Source organism: Hyposmocoma kahamanoa, unplaced genomic scaffold (assembly GCF_003589595.1).
Source record: "Hyposmocoma kahamanoa isolate Upper Pololo Valley unplaced genomic scaffold, ASM358959v1 80, whole genome shotgun sequence".
Lineage (NCBI taxonomy): Eukaryota > Metazoa > Arthropoda > Insecta > Lepidoptera > Cosmopterigidae > Hyposmocoma > Hyposmocoma kahamanoa.
In genome coordinates, this window is record NW_020654051.1 from 6,680,243 (window position 1) to 6,699,708 (window position 19,466).

Here is a 19,466-nt window from a genome sequence, read left to right on the forward strand (position 1 = left end):
TTTCTTAATTATTTGTTTTTTTAAGCTGATGGCTCTAGCCCCATGGTCAATAAATAAATTATTATTATTATTGTAGGTGTATGTAGATAGGTGTGTTTATTACGTCAAAAAATAGTTTCGGTCAGTATTCTTTTCCCTTCGTGTATAACAAAAAAGTGGCGGGTTTTTGTGGTTACAGTTTTTATTACACAAAGAAATTTTTAATTTAAGTATATTACGTTATCAGTTTCTGAATTATTTATATTACCTTTTTACGCTGATGGCTATGTCGCTAATGCTCAATAAATACATTTAAAAAATGTGAGTACTTTATATACTAACATTTCTATTTTTGTGAATACAAATATCGTTTGAATTATTTAAGTAAACGTAAGTGTACTTTATAAAGTGTTGATTCAAAGAGTGAGAGAGGAAGACAGAGAGAAAGAGAGAGTAAAATGTTTTAAAGTTCACTTGTGCATATTAAAATGTGTCCTACTTTACGATACACCTACTAATTAACGTTAATACAGTAAGCTCTAGAAAGGCGTTAACGGCTTGTCTTCAGTAACACAAAGAAATGCGTTCTTAATAAGAAAATAATTGCTGTTTAATGATATTGAACGTTCTAGTAAACGCACGTCATTAATTATCACCTATTCTAACTAAAACATAGGGTACAGTGATGAAAATTCAATGCAACGTTGGAAAATTTATGCTACTCTACATTTATAAGTCAAGCTCCTACGCCTAGGTTCCTATGCAAATTTGTACAAGCACAGGCTATAAAGAAACCGCACAGCGGTGTTTTAAGTTTGTAACAAAAATTCTAAATGTTATATTTCCGAAACAGCTGAATACACGTGTAGACGATAAAACTGAAACAAAACACTCTACTCCATTCTATTATTTGAATTTAAAACTTTTGCAACCGTTATATTAAATCAATAATACACACTCGCCAATGTATTTGTGCTTACGGTAGAAAAGAGAACTAATATAATCTTCATATAAAAATTTTCTCCCCGCATTCCGCATCTCTTCCCCTCTTCTTTCATTATGTAAGCGTGAGTTTTCAAAATTATTTATGTCGAATAGTCTTTCATAATACACGTTGATAGGCGATAAGGGAAGATTGAAACCAAATGAATCAATCAGAGTGCTTGAAGGGCTCCAAAATAGAACTTGTATGTGCACAACATAACGTAGATCTGCTGTTAAAAGCTAGTGCGAGCGAGTTCATTATTATGTTTCATAATTATTTGGAACACAGAAAATTTTACAAATTATGTTACTTACATTACTTACAGTAAGTGTAGTATAACGTATATAACTTTTTAGTAGAGCCACTGTATTTGATGTAAAAAAAAAGCAAAAAGCCATCATTAAATAGCCGTTATCTAACCGAAGAATGGCAGAAGAATTAGTTGACAGGCCGCTCGTGCCTATCTTCCCATGGAGTACCATGGAATTTCGACCGCGATTCAAAATGAATGAAAGCTGTTTACTCGTGCTACGCATAAGTACTACGGTGTCAGCTCTGCGGTACTTCTATAATGCAACCAAGTTGAAAGGACTTCCCACCCTCCCCCGCGTTGTGATGAGCAAAGTAAATGAGGGGAAAATGTTACATTTAACAAAGTTCTTTAGTTTCCTCCTAATGAAGCATAGAGGAGCGGAGTTCGCGGTTCGGCGGTAGTCGCTTCGCGCCGTACGTTGAAAGCACTCGCCTCCGTAGCGATCTTCGTAAACGCTACTCCGCACGCGGAATTTCAATTTCAGAATTTCGAAGTGCAGTGACTAAAGGAACTGTGTTACTGGCCAGTGTTTTTCTCCGCAAGGAGATAGAAAAAGTTCACATTTGGTAAGATTTTATGTAATGTTTTTAATAAATTTGTGTGTTAAAATTAATAATTGCAAATAATTTAGTATGTACGCTATTTATGAAGGGTATTATTTCTTCTATAAATAAATATAATTAGTAAATATTTTTTATTTATATCTAATAATTTTTTTGCTAATTATTCACTGTGAATCAGTTAAAATTGATTAGTACTTTATTAGTGCGTGTAAAAGCACAATTTCAGTATTAAATTAAAAAAAAATTAAGTATACCAGTGTAACGACGCTTTTTGATTTTTTTAAACAATTTGTTGGAATTTTTAGCTTTATGCAATTAGCGACAAGAAATTAAAATAATAATTGTACGCATAGAGATTGCGCTAATCTTCGAAAAGAATATTAATACAGCCGTACTCCTTCCTTTGCATGACGCACAAAATGCATTAAACCGCATAATGTGTATTGTCATGAACATGATGCATAAGTTAGCAGCACAGCATAGTGTGCTCGTGAACAAGAACAAAAAAAAATAAATAAATCGATTATGTAGTGAAAACGCAATAAATATTAATCGTTAACCCACGAATCGATAGGGTTGTCATTAGAAAAAAGAAGTGTAAATGGTAGGAATTCTTTTTATTAACAACTACAATTCATCAGGTAATTATATGATGACTTCAGTGGCCTAACGGTTTACGTTGTGGGGCTGGATGCGGATTCGATTCCCGGTAGGACCAATTTGGGAAATGACCTTTTCTAAATTGGTTCACCAGAACCAAACACACCACTGGGTGTTCTGGGGCACAGGGAGTTCCCTATTTCGATTCAGTTCACAAACGCGTAACATATGTATGTCATACAAAAAAAATACAGACGAATTGAGAACCTCCTCCTTTTTTTAAAGTCGGTTAAAAATAAAATATTACGACTGTAGGTCAATCAAATGTTATTATTTGTCTGTTTATTTCCGTGCTTTTTTTTAAATTAATCAATTTCCTTTTGCATATTTGCGAAAGATGGTAGTAAGCTACGAAAGCATCGAAAAAGGTAACCTGAAAGTACGCGGTAAACGTTGCAATACAATATGTTTTGTAGAATGTTTAATAAAAACATTGGAGAACATATTTTTTAAGGAAGCCCAGGCAATCATATTATACAGATACTTTGCCGCTGGTGTCACTGGTACACAATGTAATGTACACAATGTAACTTAATTCGTTTGCAAGAGATTTAACGATCACGTTATCGCAGTAGGAGAACGATTGCTTCTCGATCGAGAGGTTGCCGGAATCCGTGGTGGAATGTACCTATGGCTTTAATTTCTAAGGTACGTACATTCATGAACATTTAGTTTAGAATATTTCTTACGGCGAAGAAAAATATCGTGATCAAACAACGCGTCGAAGAAGGTTTACAACCACTGGAAAGCGTCACCGGCTGTCTCAAGCCAACTCCCCTCAATATGGTATATCGTCTAGCAGGTATTGCACCACCATACGTGCGTCGGGATGTAGTATGCTCCGCGAAGAAGTACAAACAAGAGAGTGACAGTCGACACCCTTTATATGGGCACCAAATTTCCCGAGCTCGCCTCAAAAGCCGTAAAAGTTTCCTACGCACCACAAAGGCTACGAGTGACCATCCAAATGTCACTAGGTGTGCATTGTGGAAACGGAAAAACCCCCCACCACCTGGTTTCATCGTACCTCAAGAGCAACTATCACCTGGTTGCGACCTGCGGTGGCCCGTGTGAAAGTCCTTAACTCGCCTTCGCACTCAGGTAGGACGCTGCAGAGACACGATATGTAAATGGGGTTTCAAGGATACTAGTCAAACCCAATGTGACTGCGGTGCCCCAACGCAGTCCATGCAGCACTTGCTGTTGTGCCCTATGAGTCCCAATACCTGTAAGAGGGAAGATCTCTACGCAGCCACGGACAGCGTAGTCAAAGTAGCAACGTACTATTCAGGGTCAAAATAGTTCTAAATTAAAAGTATTATCGACACGATGAGAAGAAGACTGGAAAGCGTGTACCTAAGTCCTAGCGCGGCGGACCATGGCCTAAATTCTATCCTTAGAGAGGACGTGTGACGGGTTGATGATGATGAATAGTATAGAAAAGCTATACTAAAGTAGAACACATAATAAACAAATACATATATCGGTACAGAAGAAGTCGTTGTAAGACTTATCTTTACGTACGACTTATAAATATGTACAGTGTTAGGTCACAGAAAAATATCCATGTAGAAAATAATACTTTTCGGAAAATAAAATAGTTTTTTTTAATTTTTTTCCCGAAAAACATTATCCTAACACTATGAGTATAACATGTAGTGCACTTTGATTGATTATCTTCGACAAAACACCACAGAATGGTCGATTATCAAGGGATTTTTTATATTTATCTGCATGTATATACGCTGCTGTAGGACCCGACATGTAGAATTACGATTGTTTCTATTCAGGCAGAGGCCATTTGATTTTTCAACGTTCTATTTATAAATTCACTTTAAAGGTTAATTTTTTTTTAAGTGCTTATAAATTAATGGAACCTACATGTATAAAAGCGATCACTTTTGAAGATTACGAATTAGTACGATTCCTGCTATTCCGTAAATAAATTATATTATAATATGATATTATAAATGAAACTATTTTTCCGGATTTAAATGGCGTATATTTGTTTTTTCAAACAAACCGACGTTTCGGGCCCTTTACAGGTCCCATGGTCACGGTTGACAACCGTGACAATCCGGAAAAATAGTTTCATTTCCTAATACAATATATATTATAAAAAATTTAAATATAGTACTAGCAACCCAAATTCGTACTGATACCCTAATATGTCAATATATAATTCCTAATATATACCATGAATTAATTTAGTTAATCATACAAATAACAAATAACGGACCGAATGACCATGACTGGCAGTCATTTCACCCAACACGTTAGCGTAGAGGTGACATAAGAACTCTGCCAGAATTTTAGTCACCTCAACCGAGTGGCTCCAACTTAATTCATTTACCTAAACCAGACCTCGCTTATGCAGTTTAGTTGTTCATCATCATTAACATCAAGACTACACACGTTCTCCAAGGGTTGTGAACTTTCTTCGATATGCAGGTTTCATCACGTTGGTTTTTCGTCACCCTTAGTACGTAACTTAGAAATTAAAGTTAGGTACATTCCGCCGTAGGGTTTGAAAAGTCAACCGCTCAATCGAGAAACTGCACCGATAGGTTGTTAATGTGATTAAAATTCTGCTTCTTTTCTATAATAAATATTTACGAAAGAATGTAAGTATTGCTTTGTTTGAACTACATAAAATAAATTAGCAGTTTCATAATATAGAATAATGTAAACGTTTGTGTCATAATAGTGCTTCAGATAAGAGACACCTTTGTTGCCATTATTATGTGGTTTGAAACAGTCAATAGTTATAATGTATATTTCTGTTCCACTACAATCGTAAGCCTAATTCGAAGAATATTCTGTTAACCAGGCTGCTTTTACAGCGTCTTCCAGTATCTTCGGTAATTCGGAAAACGGCAATGTGATATCTGGGAAACGAATTCAACTACTAACATAACTACTTTAGGGTGACTCCAAACACTCGAGCTATTGGAAAGTGCAGATGCGTGCGTTCCACTCGGTTGATTGGCACGTTGTTATGATTTATGTATGCGTCTATATGAAACCACCTTTCTTTGTAAACACGCACGGATTGCGCGGATTGTTGTGGCTTCGGAACAAGCCCGATACTTGTTAGTGGTATTTCCACTGTATATTTTTTGAGATGAAAAATTTTAGTTAGCAGTTCCATGCTGATCTGGAACCAAAAGAAAAACATAGAAGGAATGAACTGCTTATCATCCCGCGCAAGTTGTAAAAGTCGACTGAGGAATTGGGTTTAATAGTGTCCTACGTAGGCGACAGGCTGGCAACCTGTCACTATGGTGCACTACGTTACACAAGAGTGTATACGATATTAAACCAAACATTTGCCAAATGTGGCTTTAGTTGCACTGTGTCACTTAAAGCTCTGCCTAAGGCGTGAGTATGAAAAATTTTAGTGCAACAAAAACACGTAAAAGTTAACACGCCACAAATTAATCAAAGAAGATATAGTTAGTAAGAAAAATTTAACGTCGGCTTCGATAATTCCACGTAACACAATTTTTGTCTTTGGGTTATCAATATCATTTTTTAATTGGTTCTAATATAATATCACGAATATACTTTACTTTTGTCTGTTTTGGTGGATTACGGAAATGTGTTCCAGGTTTCTCTTTATTTGAAGACAAAAAGGGAATATTATATTTCAAAATTGATGACAATGAACCTAGAAATGTGTACATGTTATGTAATTACCACTACGTAGCTATGTAGGTAAATAGGCAGCATGTAATATGACAGCCACAAAAGCAAGTTTCAGGGGTGTCTATAGCTACTATTTTGTACATACTTGCTACTGAATTAAACAGAAACCAATACTGTTAAACCAAAAACCTTTTTGAATACGGTAATATTGAATAGGTACGGCGTTTTACGATTAATGCAATGATATTAGAAGCAATACTCTTATAAATAATACAACGTTATGTCATGGTTATATTTGTAAGTAGAAAGAGGAAAGATGTCTTAAAAGTAAAAGGCAGATAGAGTGGCGACGTCGCCAATAAATTGATGATTCGAGAGAATGGGAATACGGAAATAGTATTCGAATAAATGGACTTTCTGCGCGAATACTGGCAAAAACTATCACTCGGTGATTATAGGAAAAAAAAGTCAATTCCTTTGCAGTAATTGGAGTTAGTAGAAAGTTCTAAATTGCAATTCATACAGTTATTACACGTAAAAGTATCTCGAGAAAAGTAAAATACGGCAAGGTATTAATTTATGAACGAATTTTTACATTGCCACGACTATTTCTATAATATGACTAGTAGTAGTAGAGCTCCTTGTGAAAGAGTTCGTCCAGGGTAGTACTGCCACCTTACCTATTTCTGCCGCCAAGCATTAATGTCAGCTTTGTGCTGGTGAAATTACAGGACTAATTAACTTACGTCTTGGGTGAAGGGCCCAGTGACAGTGTGCCTAGATCTTGGTTATTTAAACCTCTGAGTGACACTGGAACTGCTGTGGACAGGCGTGTCATTTACCACCGGTAGCACGCTTTGTTCGTCCCGTCACTTGATATCGTAAAAGAAAATGTCTTTTTACAACTTATGAATTTACTATTGTCATTACTTACACAATATAGACCTGAAAAAAATATGAGAAGGTAGTTATGTACGAAAAGCAGTGAAAAGTAAAGCGACGATTATTAAGCTACAATCAATAGTGATTTCTAATGATTTCTTAAATCGGAAAACTAGAGAATATCTGTATCAGATTTCAAGGTCTATCTATGCATGATCTATCGAGCTAGATCATAATTACACGCTTACGTGAGATCGTGCGAGATACAACCGGTTCTAGTTGATATTTACCTGTATTAAGTACAAATTCCATATTTAATGTTATTTATTTCTAACGTAATAAGTTTAAATTTCTTCAAATTTCTAGCATATAGACAAAAGGTGGATATTTCAGAAGATAATAGACACAGAGAGGGGTCTAAGAGTTTATGCCAGCTGATTTAATTTTAGTTCTCAATAGAAGCTCTATAAGAAAATTTGTAACTTTTTACATTACTTACATTTAATTTTATTAAACTTATACTTACCTATTTCTGCAGTAATGTTCAAAATTATGTATTTTATAACACTCAGAATACTTATAACTAAACATGTAAGTCATAGTCATATAAACGTCGACCTTTAGAGCATTACTGCATTCCGGTTTTGAAGGGTTAAGGTTGCTGGTGAAATTACAGGCACAAGGGTCTTTGAAATTGAAAGCTCTGAGTGGTATTGCAATAATCTATTATGTTTTAATTTATTAAGTACATCACTTATTTTAGTGTTTTTAATAAATAATTTAGCTCAACCATTTTTTTGGGTCAATTGTATATTTACATTGACGTGATTAATCATACCACATTTAATTTTATTAGAAAACATTGATTGGGACACTAACGTTCAAAATCTGAACGAAAACAATAATTGCGGCCATTCTCGGGTAACTGAAGTCATCACTACCTAATTTTTTTATTATTTAAGTATTCTAGTATGGTGTCTTTAAGTATTAAAACATTTACTCGAATATTTAAATGACTTAATTAATGATGATATAAGTACCAATATACTGCCGTCCACTAACTAAAACCGGTTAAGTGACAAAATATTTTTTTGAGATATCATGGAAAATCATAACCCAGTTTTAGAATATTTAAATCGTTTAATAATGTTTCAGCTTTGCATCGTTAGGGTAAGTTCCGATACTTTTTAACTTACTTACGTTAACTAATTTTAACTGTTTTAAAAGAGAATTTTGTGCTCTTTCTTTACTTGTTTACTTAGTGGACGGCAGTACAGGAATTGCGGCGAATATACTTTAATTATATTTTCTTTAATCTTCATGAGACATTTCAACAGGAATTGATAACAGCTTATCGCTATGACGAGTTAGTCAAGGAATGAAAATTTTAATATCCACTCGGCATTGCTTATGTCGTCAACTAATTTATACGTCCCACTGCTGGGCATAGGTCTCTTCCCAGGCGATAGTTTAGCCCGTTAGTATTGAGGACTTCATACGTGTTTCGAGGGTTGTGAATCTTCTTCGACGTGCAGGTTTCACGGAAACCGTGAAGGAAAACATCGTGATGATGATGAACATGAGCCTTTGTTCATGGTAAATCCAAACTAATATTATAAATGCAAAAGTAACTTTGTTATGTTGTCACGCCTAAGCCGCTGAACCATTTTTGATTAATTTTGGTATAGACATTGATGGGACCTAGGAAAAGGACATAGGAATACTTTTTGTCACAAAAATTAATATCGAGTTCTTAGGTTTTCGCGATTGTTACACATAGGAAATGAAACTATTTATCTGGATTTAAATCGCGTATATTTGTTTTTACAAACAAACCTTTTGTTACAAAAATGCCCGGATTCTATATAACTAAACTAAACAAAAAAAAAATACTATATCGATCGTAACCCGCTCGTATTGTCTAACGGCAGTCATGCATTAGTACAAGTAATATCGAATAATGATGTTTTTTCAAGAAAATTTCTAACAAGCATAAAATTCTACTGGTATCAGGTAATAAGCACGTTTCTGTAAAGCGCAGTAAAATGTTATGTAGTATAGTATGCAATTATTTCTAGATTTATTGCATCTCATAATGGTATTACAAAATATAATTGGAAAAAATCAGAGCAATGTTTCTTTTAAAAGAGTTTGCGAGGACTTCTTTTTTCGGAAAATATTTTCAATAAAACAAAAATAAAAGCCTAGTATTTAAGAGTCCTTCTTCAATATGGTCCGTGTAAAAGGTCGAGCACCACCGTGACAGAAAAAGTCAAAGCAATATTTCTATTAAAAGAGTTTGCGAGGGCTTCTTTTTTCGAAAATATTTTCAATAAAATAAATGAAAAGCCTAGTATTTAAGAGTCCTTCTTCATATAGTCCATGTAAAAGGTTGAGCTGCACCACGACAGAAAAAATCAGCGCAATCTTTCTTTTAAAAGAGTTTGCGAGGATTTCTTTTTTCGAAAAGATTTTTATAAAAATAAATGAAAATGTTAAAGTTTCGAAGTCGAGCTTCACCGCGATACACTTGCGTAAGTAAATCCACTTTGTTCCGCTATTATAGCACGCAAATTTACTTACACAAACTTGACTTCTAGATCGACTTTTCAGATTTACACTGGGCTTCTGTAGTAATTGCGTCACTCTGTATAACATGTCGCAATGCTATTAAAATGTGTTGTAACTCAAAATATGTGAAATTCAAAATTGTACTGTTACTGAACGTAAAATGATGATGAAATTTTGGTTTTTTTTTCATGAGACTTGTCAATTTATGTCTCAGGGTTACGGGCGCAGTGGCAGTGCCCTTAAGATTTTTGTGATTTTAACATTTTTAACGTCTGAGAGGCACTGCAACTGTTATGGACAGGCATGTCGCTTACCACTAGGCGCACGACTTGTTCGTCCCGTTACTTTGGTAAGTATTATTGTGTATAAAAAACTTAAATCTCTACACGTCAATACAACCGATTTAAAATATCGTGAAAAACCAATTAAAGATGAGATAAACTTTTTGTACGCTAGTTTTGGACAAAACAGTATTTACTTAAAATAGGAAATTAATATCTCCTTTTATTTTTAAATAAAAAGCAGGAGTTTGTTTAGATGTCTACTATAAACTTTGACACAATTACATAAATGTTAATAATATTTCACGGGAAGTGAGTAATTCATTTTTCATCGATTCTGAAAAAATTTTGAGTTAAAATACTATTGCATTAACAGTGCGATGTGACAGTGGCTATTTTCTTAGGAACATCATAGAAGGGAAGAGAAGCAGATGTCGATCGAGACTAATTATTATTTATATCAGTTAAGGTTCAAAGTTAATGTCCTGTCGTATTAGGAAATCAAATTTAGGGCGCTGAACAGAGATTGGTGGCGTTTACTTCACCGACAAGAACCTAGCTCTTAAATAATAATAAGAAGAAAGTATAACATGTGATGTAAATATTAATTTAAACTTTTTTTTTCAATAGGTGTCGGAATACGGGGGCGGAGCTCGTGTTATCTGGGCCATGTCGGCAGGCGACAGGGAGGCAGAGGCGCAGAACAAGAAGGGCGAGGAAAGCGCCTCGCCCGATCTTGACAGCCGTGCCGCCGCTGCTATCAAGCAGTACTGGTGTGCTGGCCTAAGAGCCGTCGAGCTAGTGAGTACTCTTCTATATTAGTGGGTATATTCCTACGACAATAGTCTTTGGAGCATCTTCGCCAGAAAGGCAAAAATTACTGAAGCGAAAAAACCCTAATTTGTGGAATATTTTTAAACTTTTTCTGTCGTTAAGAAATAGTATTTTATGCAATCGTTGTATGAGGGTTCTTAAGGTCGAGAACCGTAATAGGTATCAGATTTTAAGATCTAATTATGTAATGATTGCAAACAATACTTTTTCTACGAGTTAATAAAATAATGAAACACAACCAATATTATTGTATATTTTGTTAACAATCCATGACAACAAACTCAAAGGAAAGCAAACAAAGGCAAACGAAAACAAACGCTCCAAAACAAAAGAGAAACAGAAGAGTGGCCAAGTATGCCGCTTTATATTTAACCAAATTTTTTTTATAATGGTTTATGGCCGGCTTGTAAGACCTTCAGGTCAATTTAACCAATCGGGAGGCAGTAAAACGTCGGGCAGCGTTTTAGTTTTTAGTTGATATTTTAATTATCAAAAATACGACGTTCTTTTTTTGAAACTCATTAGTAAACTCAATAGTTCTGTGTACAGAACTATAATTGAATATTATAAATAAAAAATTGAGATCGTTTTGTCACTTTGTTTTAAACAGAATTAGAGTAAGATTTTTTAATTGTGTTTTTGTATCTGTGAAATTTCGACTTATCCTTCCTAACGTAAGCACGGCAGTATAACGCTACACTACAATAGAGCTTACTTATGACCAAGGATGTGACAAAATTTAGTTACCAGCACCCGTTATTCTCATTTTACATCATCATTAATGAAAGATGACTAAAGGGAAAACATAATGAGGTGAAATAACGTAAATAACAGCATAACATTTGCAGTTGAAGTCAAAATCGATGCAATGAAACGAGTATAATTTATCTTCTACATTGCAAGGACGCGGGAAAACTACAGGTGCCTGAACCTGTCATCACTGTGGCCTTGGCTTAATATGACTTCACTTTTATCTAACCAGGGCTTCAATACAAAGCAATGCTTGTTCTATTGTTAACAACTACCAAGTACGTAATTCGTGGGCGTTTTACGCGTAGGTAGATGGAAAATTGCAAATTGTGTGCGAATTTGTAAATTTGTTAGTGTCGCGAAGGGTTCTAGTTTTAAAATCACATGGACTGTTTTTGGACTTTGGCTACAAGGCCATAAGTTTAAAAAAGTGCTTGTCGTCCAATACAAAATCGATTCTATTTTGACTGTACTCCAAGCTTTTCATTGGATAGAACAATCATAATATAATGACAACTTTGGGGTGGTCTACAATTCGTCAACTTTGTGCGTCAAGCGCGTTTAAATTTTTTTCAAATCATCTTTCTATTGAATTAGATAGTATTGCGATAGGCTGCTATTCTAGAAAGAATAGAGTATTTATTTTGGTGACATTTCGAAAATGAAAAGAATAAAAAAAACAGATGAGACAAGTTGAAAATTTGCAAATGAAATAGAACGTGCATAGCGAAAGTGCTAGTTTAAGTAACTAAGCTAACCTTAAGCAAACCACAAAAGCGAGAGCGTTTAAAACCTATAATTTCACATTATAGTTACGTACAAATGATATTAAGCCATTTGTCAGATAATGCTAACATTTAGAATGGAACGCAGTAAAAGCAAGACCTAGGCAATAACGGTTAAGAAACTAAGAAAACACTTGACAGAGGAAAATATATTTGCGGTGAATATTCAACGGGAGAAAACGCGACAACGTACGAATGACACTTTCACTCCAATAGCTTACAGAAATAACGCTTGTTTTAAATGTTTTTAGTAATTTTTTTGCCTGTACGTGAGCTTCGGACTTGAGGTAGTAGAAAGGAAAATGAATAAAAATTTTATGAGAATCTAGTTTGATGCGATTCGATTGAATCTAGTTATAAAGAAAGCCTTTGCGAGTGATCTAGGTAGGTTAGTAATTTACAGAACAGCCAAACCGGAAATCTGTAAACTTGTAAAATTTATTCCACACATTAATTTTGCATATTCAGATTTTAAAAATTAAACTTTAAATAAAAAGAAACTGGACAGATTTTTCGGATTGTATTAAAAACAGTCTATTGCAATGATCCGTGGATGTTACCATTTTGACGCTGGTTAGCCCACAGTAGCGTATGGTTGGCAGATAGACAGATAGTAACGGTAGAGCACCTTTTGAAAGGCTTCGTTCAGGGAAGTACCGCCACCTTACCAATTTCTGCCACCATACAGTAATGTGAGCATGACCCGTTTAGTTCTGGCAGGTAGTCTCGATCTGAGATGTTTAAATTAAATATTGTAATGATAAATGTATTCAAATGATATTTACAAATAGCAACACCTAGAGTTTCTTGCTCATTCTTTTCAGGGGAATTTGCCTTACGAATTAACAGTAGAGCTCCTTGTGAAAGAGTTCGTCCAGGGAAGTACTGCCACTTTACCTATTTCTGCCGCCAAGCAACAATGTTAGCGTTACTGCGTTCCGGTTTAGAAGGGTTAAGGGTGCTAGTGAAATTACAGGTACATGGGATTTGTCGAGTTATGTTTCAAGATGTCGAGCGCAGTGGTAGTGCCCTTCAGATCGTTGTGATTTAAAGTTCTGATTACCACCAGGCGCACGACTTGTTTATTTCACCACTTGGTATCATTAAAAAAAGACGGATTGATGACCGCAGTCTGACAGTAAGGTGCGTTCTTTTGTTTTGGGTGATTATATCACATGTTTTGAACGGCTTGACGAGACTGGTCTGGTAAAGCCACCCTCTACCGTTTCCTTTTAATCTCCGATATACAGCTTTAAGATATGCCAATGTGTATTATTATTTTCAGTGTCTGGCCATAATCGCGATTGGGCTGATGGTGGGCGCACTGTACGCACCCCAGGTGGTGCAGTCGGACCACCGACACATCGCTCTCATCTACTCTGCTTACTCTAGTAAGTCTGATGTTTAACTTTCCTATTCCCTTTACACGTGTTTTCTTGTGAGTGACACTTTAGGTGGAATCAGTTCAAACATTACATTTTTAACCAAAACATATTAAAAGAAACCATTTAAAAGTTTTTGCGATCTCATCGACTCTCGTTAACAAGAGTTAACACAATCGGGCAAACCATGACCCGATTGTATCGGTCGTACTAATCTTCCAATTTGCAGCCGATTGTGGCCGCTCTGCCTTCATGGTCAAACGCCTAACGCCGTGAAATTCAGACAAATGGCGACAATTAACTTGGTAAATCAAATAGCAATAAAGCTGTAGTACATAGATGTAGATCGACGTCAAGGTACACTCGTAGGTAGTGACAAACTTAGCGAAGCAAATGCATCATAGTTTAGAACAAGTTTCGGGCGTCAATGTAAAACCACTTAACTGCCATTTGTACAGCGGACATTGAATTTCAATGGTGATTTGAATTCTTCGCAAGAGCAAACACTTTTTGCCAATAATGGTAGTAGGCATTGAGATGCATGGTCAGCCAAGAGTTGAGCACTCCAACAGGCGTGAATTGCTTTTATGAGAGTTTTTGTTAATTAATCATAAATTTACCGCATCAATGAAAACCATGAATTCACGATTTAGATAACGTACATGATTGTGTGGTTTCAATCAAATTGACTCCTAACTATACGTAATGAGATAGGGTCCACTCATTTCACATGGAGTGCGCTGTTTATCGAATGTTTTTTTTATATATAACCTTTTGAAAGAACAAAATTTTAACACGATAAATGAACAAAAATATGAATAAATGTCATTGCAGCAAGTAAAATTCAATTCTAAATTCAATTTCACTTCGTCATTAGCTGGAAAATTGGTTTCATTGCACTCTGTGTGTGAAAGCGACAAGCGGCCGACTGTCAAACGTAAAGGATTTATAGACTTCCTCCATTTCGAGTTATTGTTAAAGCACACACTATTGCTTATTTATGAAAGGAATAATATTATTCGCATAATTTTATGCATTTTGTGGTACGAAGCATTACAGGTTGCACTTCATAAATCAGTCGATTGAACTGGGTGGCATGTAAACATCAAGTTGAAAATTATAGCTTGGTAGAATTGTTCAATTTCATGTTACTACAACTTGTTACTCAATAGCCGTACGTCTTTCAAATATAAAACCATCCGACACTGTAAATATTTGTTGCTAAGCGTTCGGTACGCTTATCAAAAGTGTTTGCTCCGTATTCATTGTATTGGCAGCATTATAATTTAACCGAAATTCATGTCATCTACAGGCTTCATCATCATCACTGGCGTGCTGCTTCTGGCGAGACTCTTCGGTGAAACCGTAGGCTGGAGGACCTCCATCGCTTTCTCTGTTCTTGGCGTCATTATGTTCACGGCCGCCGCTGCTGTCATTTTCTACGGTGCGTAACAGTTTTTTATGCACTTCCATTACACGCATCCATGTCATACCGTATGCATGATACCATTGGGTCTCTTGAATTCTTACATAGTATGTATATTATAAATCTGTTCTACTATCTGTATCTAGCTGTACTATCTATCATTTGCTTAATGGTCTGCCTATTGAAGTATTGATGTCCAATGCTTTCTTCGTCTAGTCTAAGCACGTAAAGACAGGAAATTCAAAAATTCGTTGCTAAAACTGGACAACTTTCAGTACATGCGTGGGTTATAGAGCTACAATTTAGTAATTATAATGTTTTAAAGTTGGTACAAGGACGTCACTAATTTAGCATGGGGTGGAGATGACCGAGTTAGGAGCCGAGAGATGTGCCAGGTTATTTGGCAGATTTCCAGTCTTGCTTTATGATAGTCGTGTTCACTGGTATATACGGAAAATAAACAAAAACTTAGTTCTGGACATACAGAAGCACATTTTATGAAATAATTTATCAGGGATGGGTACATATAATAATTCTATGTTGTAGTCAGGGAGGTATTTGTAGATCTGTATAATTTCGCAACGATTATTCTCACTTCATCCTTCTAAATTCTTCCATTCCTAATGTAACCCCTGTCGCTCCCGCAGATGTTGACTATATGAATGGCTGGCAAACGCACCGTTTCTATGATGGTATGTGGCACCTGTCTAAGCAGAATTAATATGCACACTGCGCCTCTGGGCTTTGGACCCACTTGGCTGTACAAGGCTTGGCTTTGCACAATTAAAACTATTTGTCTTCTATTCCTTTGAGATCTGTGTTATGGTTTCCGTTCGATTCTATTGTACACTTGGAATAATTAATTTAAATTTGCACTGTAAGTTTTTGCGCTTATTACAAAGTATATTTATTTGTGAGTGTATATAGTCTTTATATTGGGTTTGTGAAAGCATCTCTGTGTGTAATTTTTTAGTTAAAATATTAAAACAATTTAGATTAAAATGTAACATGAAAATGGGATTGTTTTTCAGATTGGCACAGATCCTACTACGCCAACCTTCGCCCGAACAAACAAGCATACGATCTTCTGATAGCATCCGGAGTATTTGCTGTGATAGACGCAGCGGTATTCCTCTTCCACGCTTTCTTTACCTTCAAAAAAGAGGCTGAATACTAAACAAAACCTATGCCTCGTTAAAGTTATAACTTAAATTTCAAGCTGCCGTAATATTTTAGATTCGAATCTCAAGACTTTTTCATTTATTTTAGGTTTTTTTCAAATCTCAATGTTACGTGTATGTAATGGTAAGTTTAATCGTGTTTTGTATTTATCCATTTTTAGTTGTACATACTTTTGCAATATTGTCCTATTTGGTAGCTGTTGACATTGTACATTTTAATTTTGCAAACTATATAATTAAAAATAAAATAGGATTTTGGATGTTGTCCACGTGTAGCAGCATTAAGAAATAAAAATCAAGAGAGCAGCTATTATAGTTAATTTAAAGGTACTTGTAACCAGCAAAATATTTTGGCCGATGAAGTGCAAGTAAAAAGTTAGAGGTAGATTGTAGTGTTTCTCTTAGGCGTCTGGTTGTTTATCTTAGGAAAGCGGTTGTGTGGACTTGTTTACGGCGGAAAATAAATAGGTCTATGTGAAAAGGTGTAAAAAATCATAACTACATTTTTGCTACGATTAAACTAGGCCAGTTTACTATATATATGATATGTTTGTAATGTTTATGTAGTACAGTATTCGAGTGCATCGGCTATAAAATTGCGAATTTGCAGTTAGAGCCTTATAGCCCGGCTTTATAGCTGTATGAAATGTAATGGTGTTTTTCATTTTAATGAACGTGTATAGTTTCGTAACACAATTTTATGCAATTACGATTTATATTTTTTTTGTATAATATATTAATATCAAATAATAAATTGCGATCAGTTTAATTTACGATTTGATATTACGTACTGCGAGTTATTACTGAAACATTCCGGTAAAACCAACTTATTTTATAATTTTAACATAATTTTTAATTATTTCCTTTAAGTGAAACGAAGCAAGACCACCGCAATTATTGTCTTGTAAAAATAATTGGGTAGAAATTTTTATAATAGTAATTTAAAAAAATAGAATTAGATTCCATAATTTATGATACTGTTTCTCTATTTCACAATTATATACTGCGTATAAATGCAGATGAATCAATTAACGCAACAAATTTATTTATGAATAATATAGTTTAATGTTAATTTTTAAGGTTATAATGTTTTATAGAAAGGGTGAACCAAAGCAGTAATCAGTATCCGTCCAGTGGTAGTTAAGTTTCTTTCGTCTTTCCTTTATTCCTTACCTTTTTTAGCCCAAAAGCGGTGGCGTGTCACCAGAACGTACGTACATTACGTAAATTTGATCTTTATTATACTTTTTTGGCTGACATCACAATTGCCAATGTCTCAACAAAAAAGTCAAAAACTTCCAATCAGAATTCTGGCGCATTTACACCAAGTTGCTTGCCCGCCGAAGGTGTGTGGAAGTGAGTCGTCTGACGACGGTTTTGCAGCTGGAGTCCACCGAAGCGACTGGGTGCGTCGTTTTCGGCAAGGCGAAGTAGTCTGCCGAAGGCAGTAGACGACCCGGTGTAAATGAGCCATTAGATGTTCAACAGTATTTCTATATGAAATTGGAAGTTAGTTGTGGTGATATACTCAAACTATTGTTTGGTTACTATAGAAAGAGACCAGGCTGCTGACATTTATGCAGCAATATCGACTAAAATGCAAAAAACAGACGATCAGTTTACGTATATTGGTATTATTCTCGATGACCTTGAACTACAGAACCTTTCGCATAATAACCGAACTATATTCCAATTACCCAGATTATTGTCAAATTTCAGCACCAGATAGGCAATATATTAAAAAATATCTCAGGAAAATAAGTAAAATCGTGCAGCATAGTCTGTCTGGTGGCTTCATTACAGTTATTATCGTGTAACTATGATTTCTCTTTAAATTCATGTTTAGCTTAGTAAATTCAATTTTTTGTTGACTGCGCAACTCTTGACCTTTGATCCAATTTGACCCAGAACCGATCTGATTACTTATCTTTATTGCTAATAATACTAATTTTCGTTATTTCCTTTATTTACACATTTAACACGTTTATATAAGCTAATAAATAAGTACATTAAGTGTTTTGTATTCGTAAATTAATTACGTATAAAATCGGCTTAACAAAATTATATTAATTAAAATAGAATATTTTTCATCGTCATCTAAATTAAGTTAATTGTTACAATTATTATAAAATTTAAATAAGAGTTATGAGGGTTTATATAATCATGATATAATGACAGAGACACACTACAAAAAAGATGCGCTGATCTTCGATGTCAAATAACGCGTGTAACACTTTTTTTAAGGTAATGTAATTAGAAAGAGTATTGCAAGCTTGTTGTGTCATTAAACTGTCGTGGATCTTTCGCCAAGTGTGATGCTACAGTAAAATAAATATTACAATATAATGCAATATGTATAAATAGTCCGGCGCTAATGTTACCTTAAAAATACTGCTTGCAATAAAAGGTGCTCGCGGCAACACAAAGTACACGAAATCATCTCCATATATATAATAAATAACATATGTATTGTAAATAATTTAAGTTGTGTATCCGTTGTAATTGTTTTATTAAATAAATATAATAAGCGTGTGTTTATTTTAACATCCTATTCCAAACCTAGTGATTCTGAAATTCCTTTGTCGCTAATTATTTTAAATTACTCCTGCTCCCATGAAGTTAAAAGATATAGAATAACAGCTATTTATTTCGGTAGAAATAAGTTTGTAATTCTTAAATCAAAATTGCGAGACGTCATTTGCATTAATTTCTACTTGTTTCTACATATCTCTATCTGTTGAATGTATGTACAATAATAACGTACACACTCATAGCCCCGAACTAGGGAGACCCTGTATCGCGGGTGCCATGGACACACATATAGACAACCACAAATTACACCCAAACTCACGAGATAAATAAATGTAGGCCATACAAATATTTCTCACGGCTCGGGAATCTCTTGGGTGGCAGTCCAGCATGATAACAATAAAGAGAATAAAGTGCAAAATCAAAAACTCATAACGCAAGTGCCTTGTAAGTTTAAATTATAATGTTGGGTCATGGAAATATTTCATTTTGAAAAAAATTATATGTTTCAGAAAAAGAAAGTTTTTCCGGACATTATTCCTTTAATTTTCCACATTTGACGTGGACAGCTGTCAAAAGTTGCAGTTACTAAGAACGAAAATGATGGAGCTATTAAACTGTTTTTTTTCGCTGTTGTGAAATCATTTTAAATTTCGTTTTTCTTTATTGGCTTCTATCTATACAAGTTTATTTTATA

The 19,466-nt window shown here is 34.8% G+C and overlaps 2 protein-coding genes across 2 annotated transcripts in view; one reads left to right on the forward strand and one right to left on the reverse strand.

The window, feature by feature from the left end:
* The window catches only part of LOC113233837 (adenylosuccinate lyase), a 66,941-nt gene that overhangs the window by 46,797 nt on the left and 678 nt on the right, over positions 1–19,466 (reverse strand). The gene's annotated exons all lie outside the window — the stretch shown is intronic.
* LOC113233838 lies at positions 1,687–18,393 on the forward strand. The gene is made up of 5 exons (XM_026469055.1): positions 1,687–1,843; positions 10,513–10,683; positions 13,537–13,642; positions 14,946–15,077; positions 16,091–18,393. Exons 2-5 carry the CDS (start codon positions 10,552–10,554, stop codon positions 16,234–16,236), a joined length of 516 nt encoding a protein of 171 aa, XP_026324840.1. The 5' UTR covers positions 1,687–1,843; positions 10,513–10,551; the 3' UTR covers positions 16,237–18,393.

Coding starts and splice junctions, on each gene's coding strand:
- LOC113233838 (XM_026469055.1), top strand. CDS start 10,552: ATGTCGGCAGGCGACAGGGAGGCAGAGGCGCAGAACAAGAAGGGCGAG. Junction 13,643..14,945: donor CATCTACTCTGCTTACTCTA/GTAAGTCTGATG, acceptor TGTCATCTACAG/GCTTCATCATCATCACTGGC. Junction 15,078..16,090: donor CGCTGCTGTCATTTTCTACG/GTGCGTAACAGT, acceptor ATTGTTTTTCAG/ATTGGCACAGATCCTACTAC.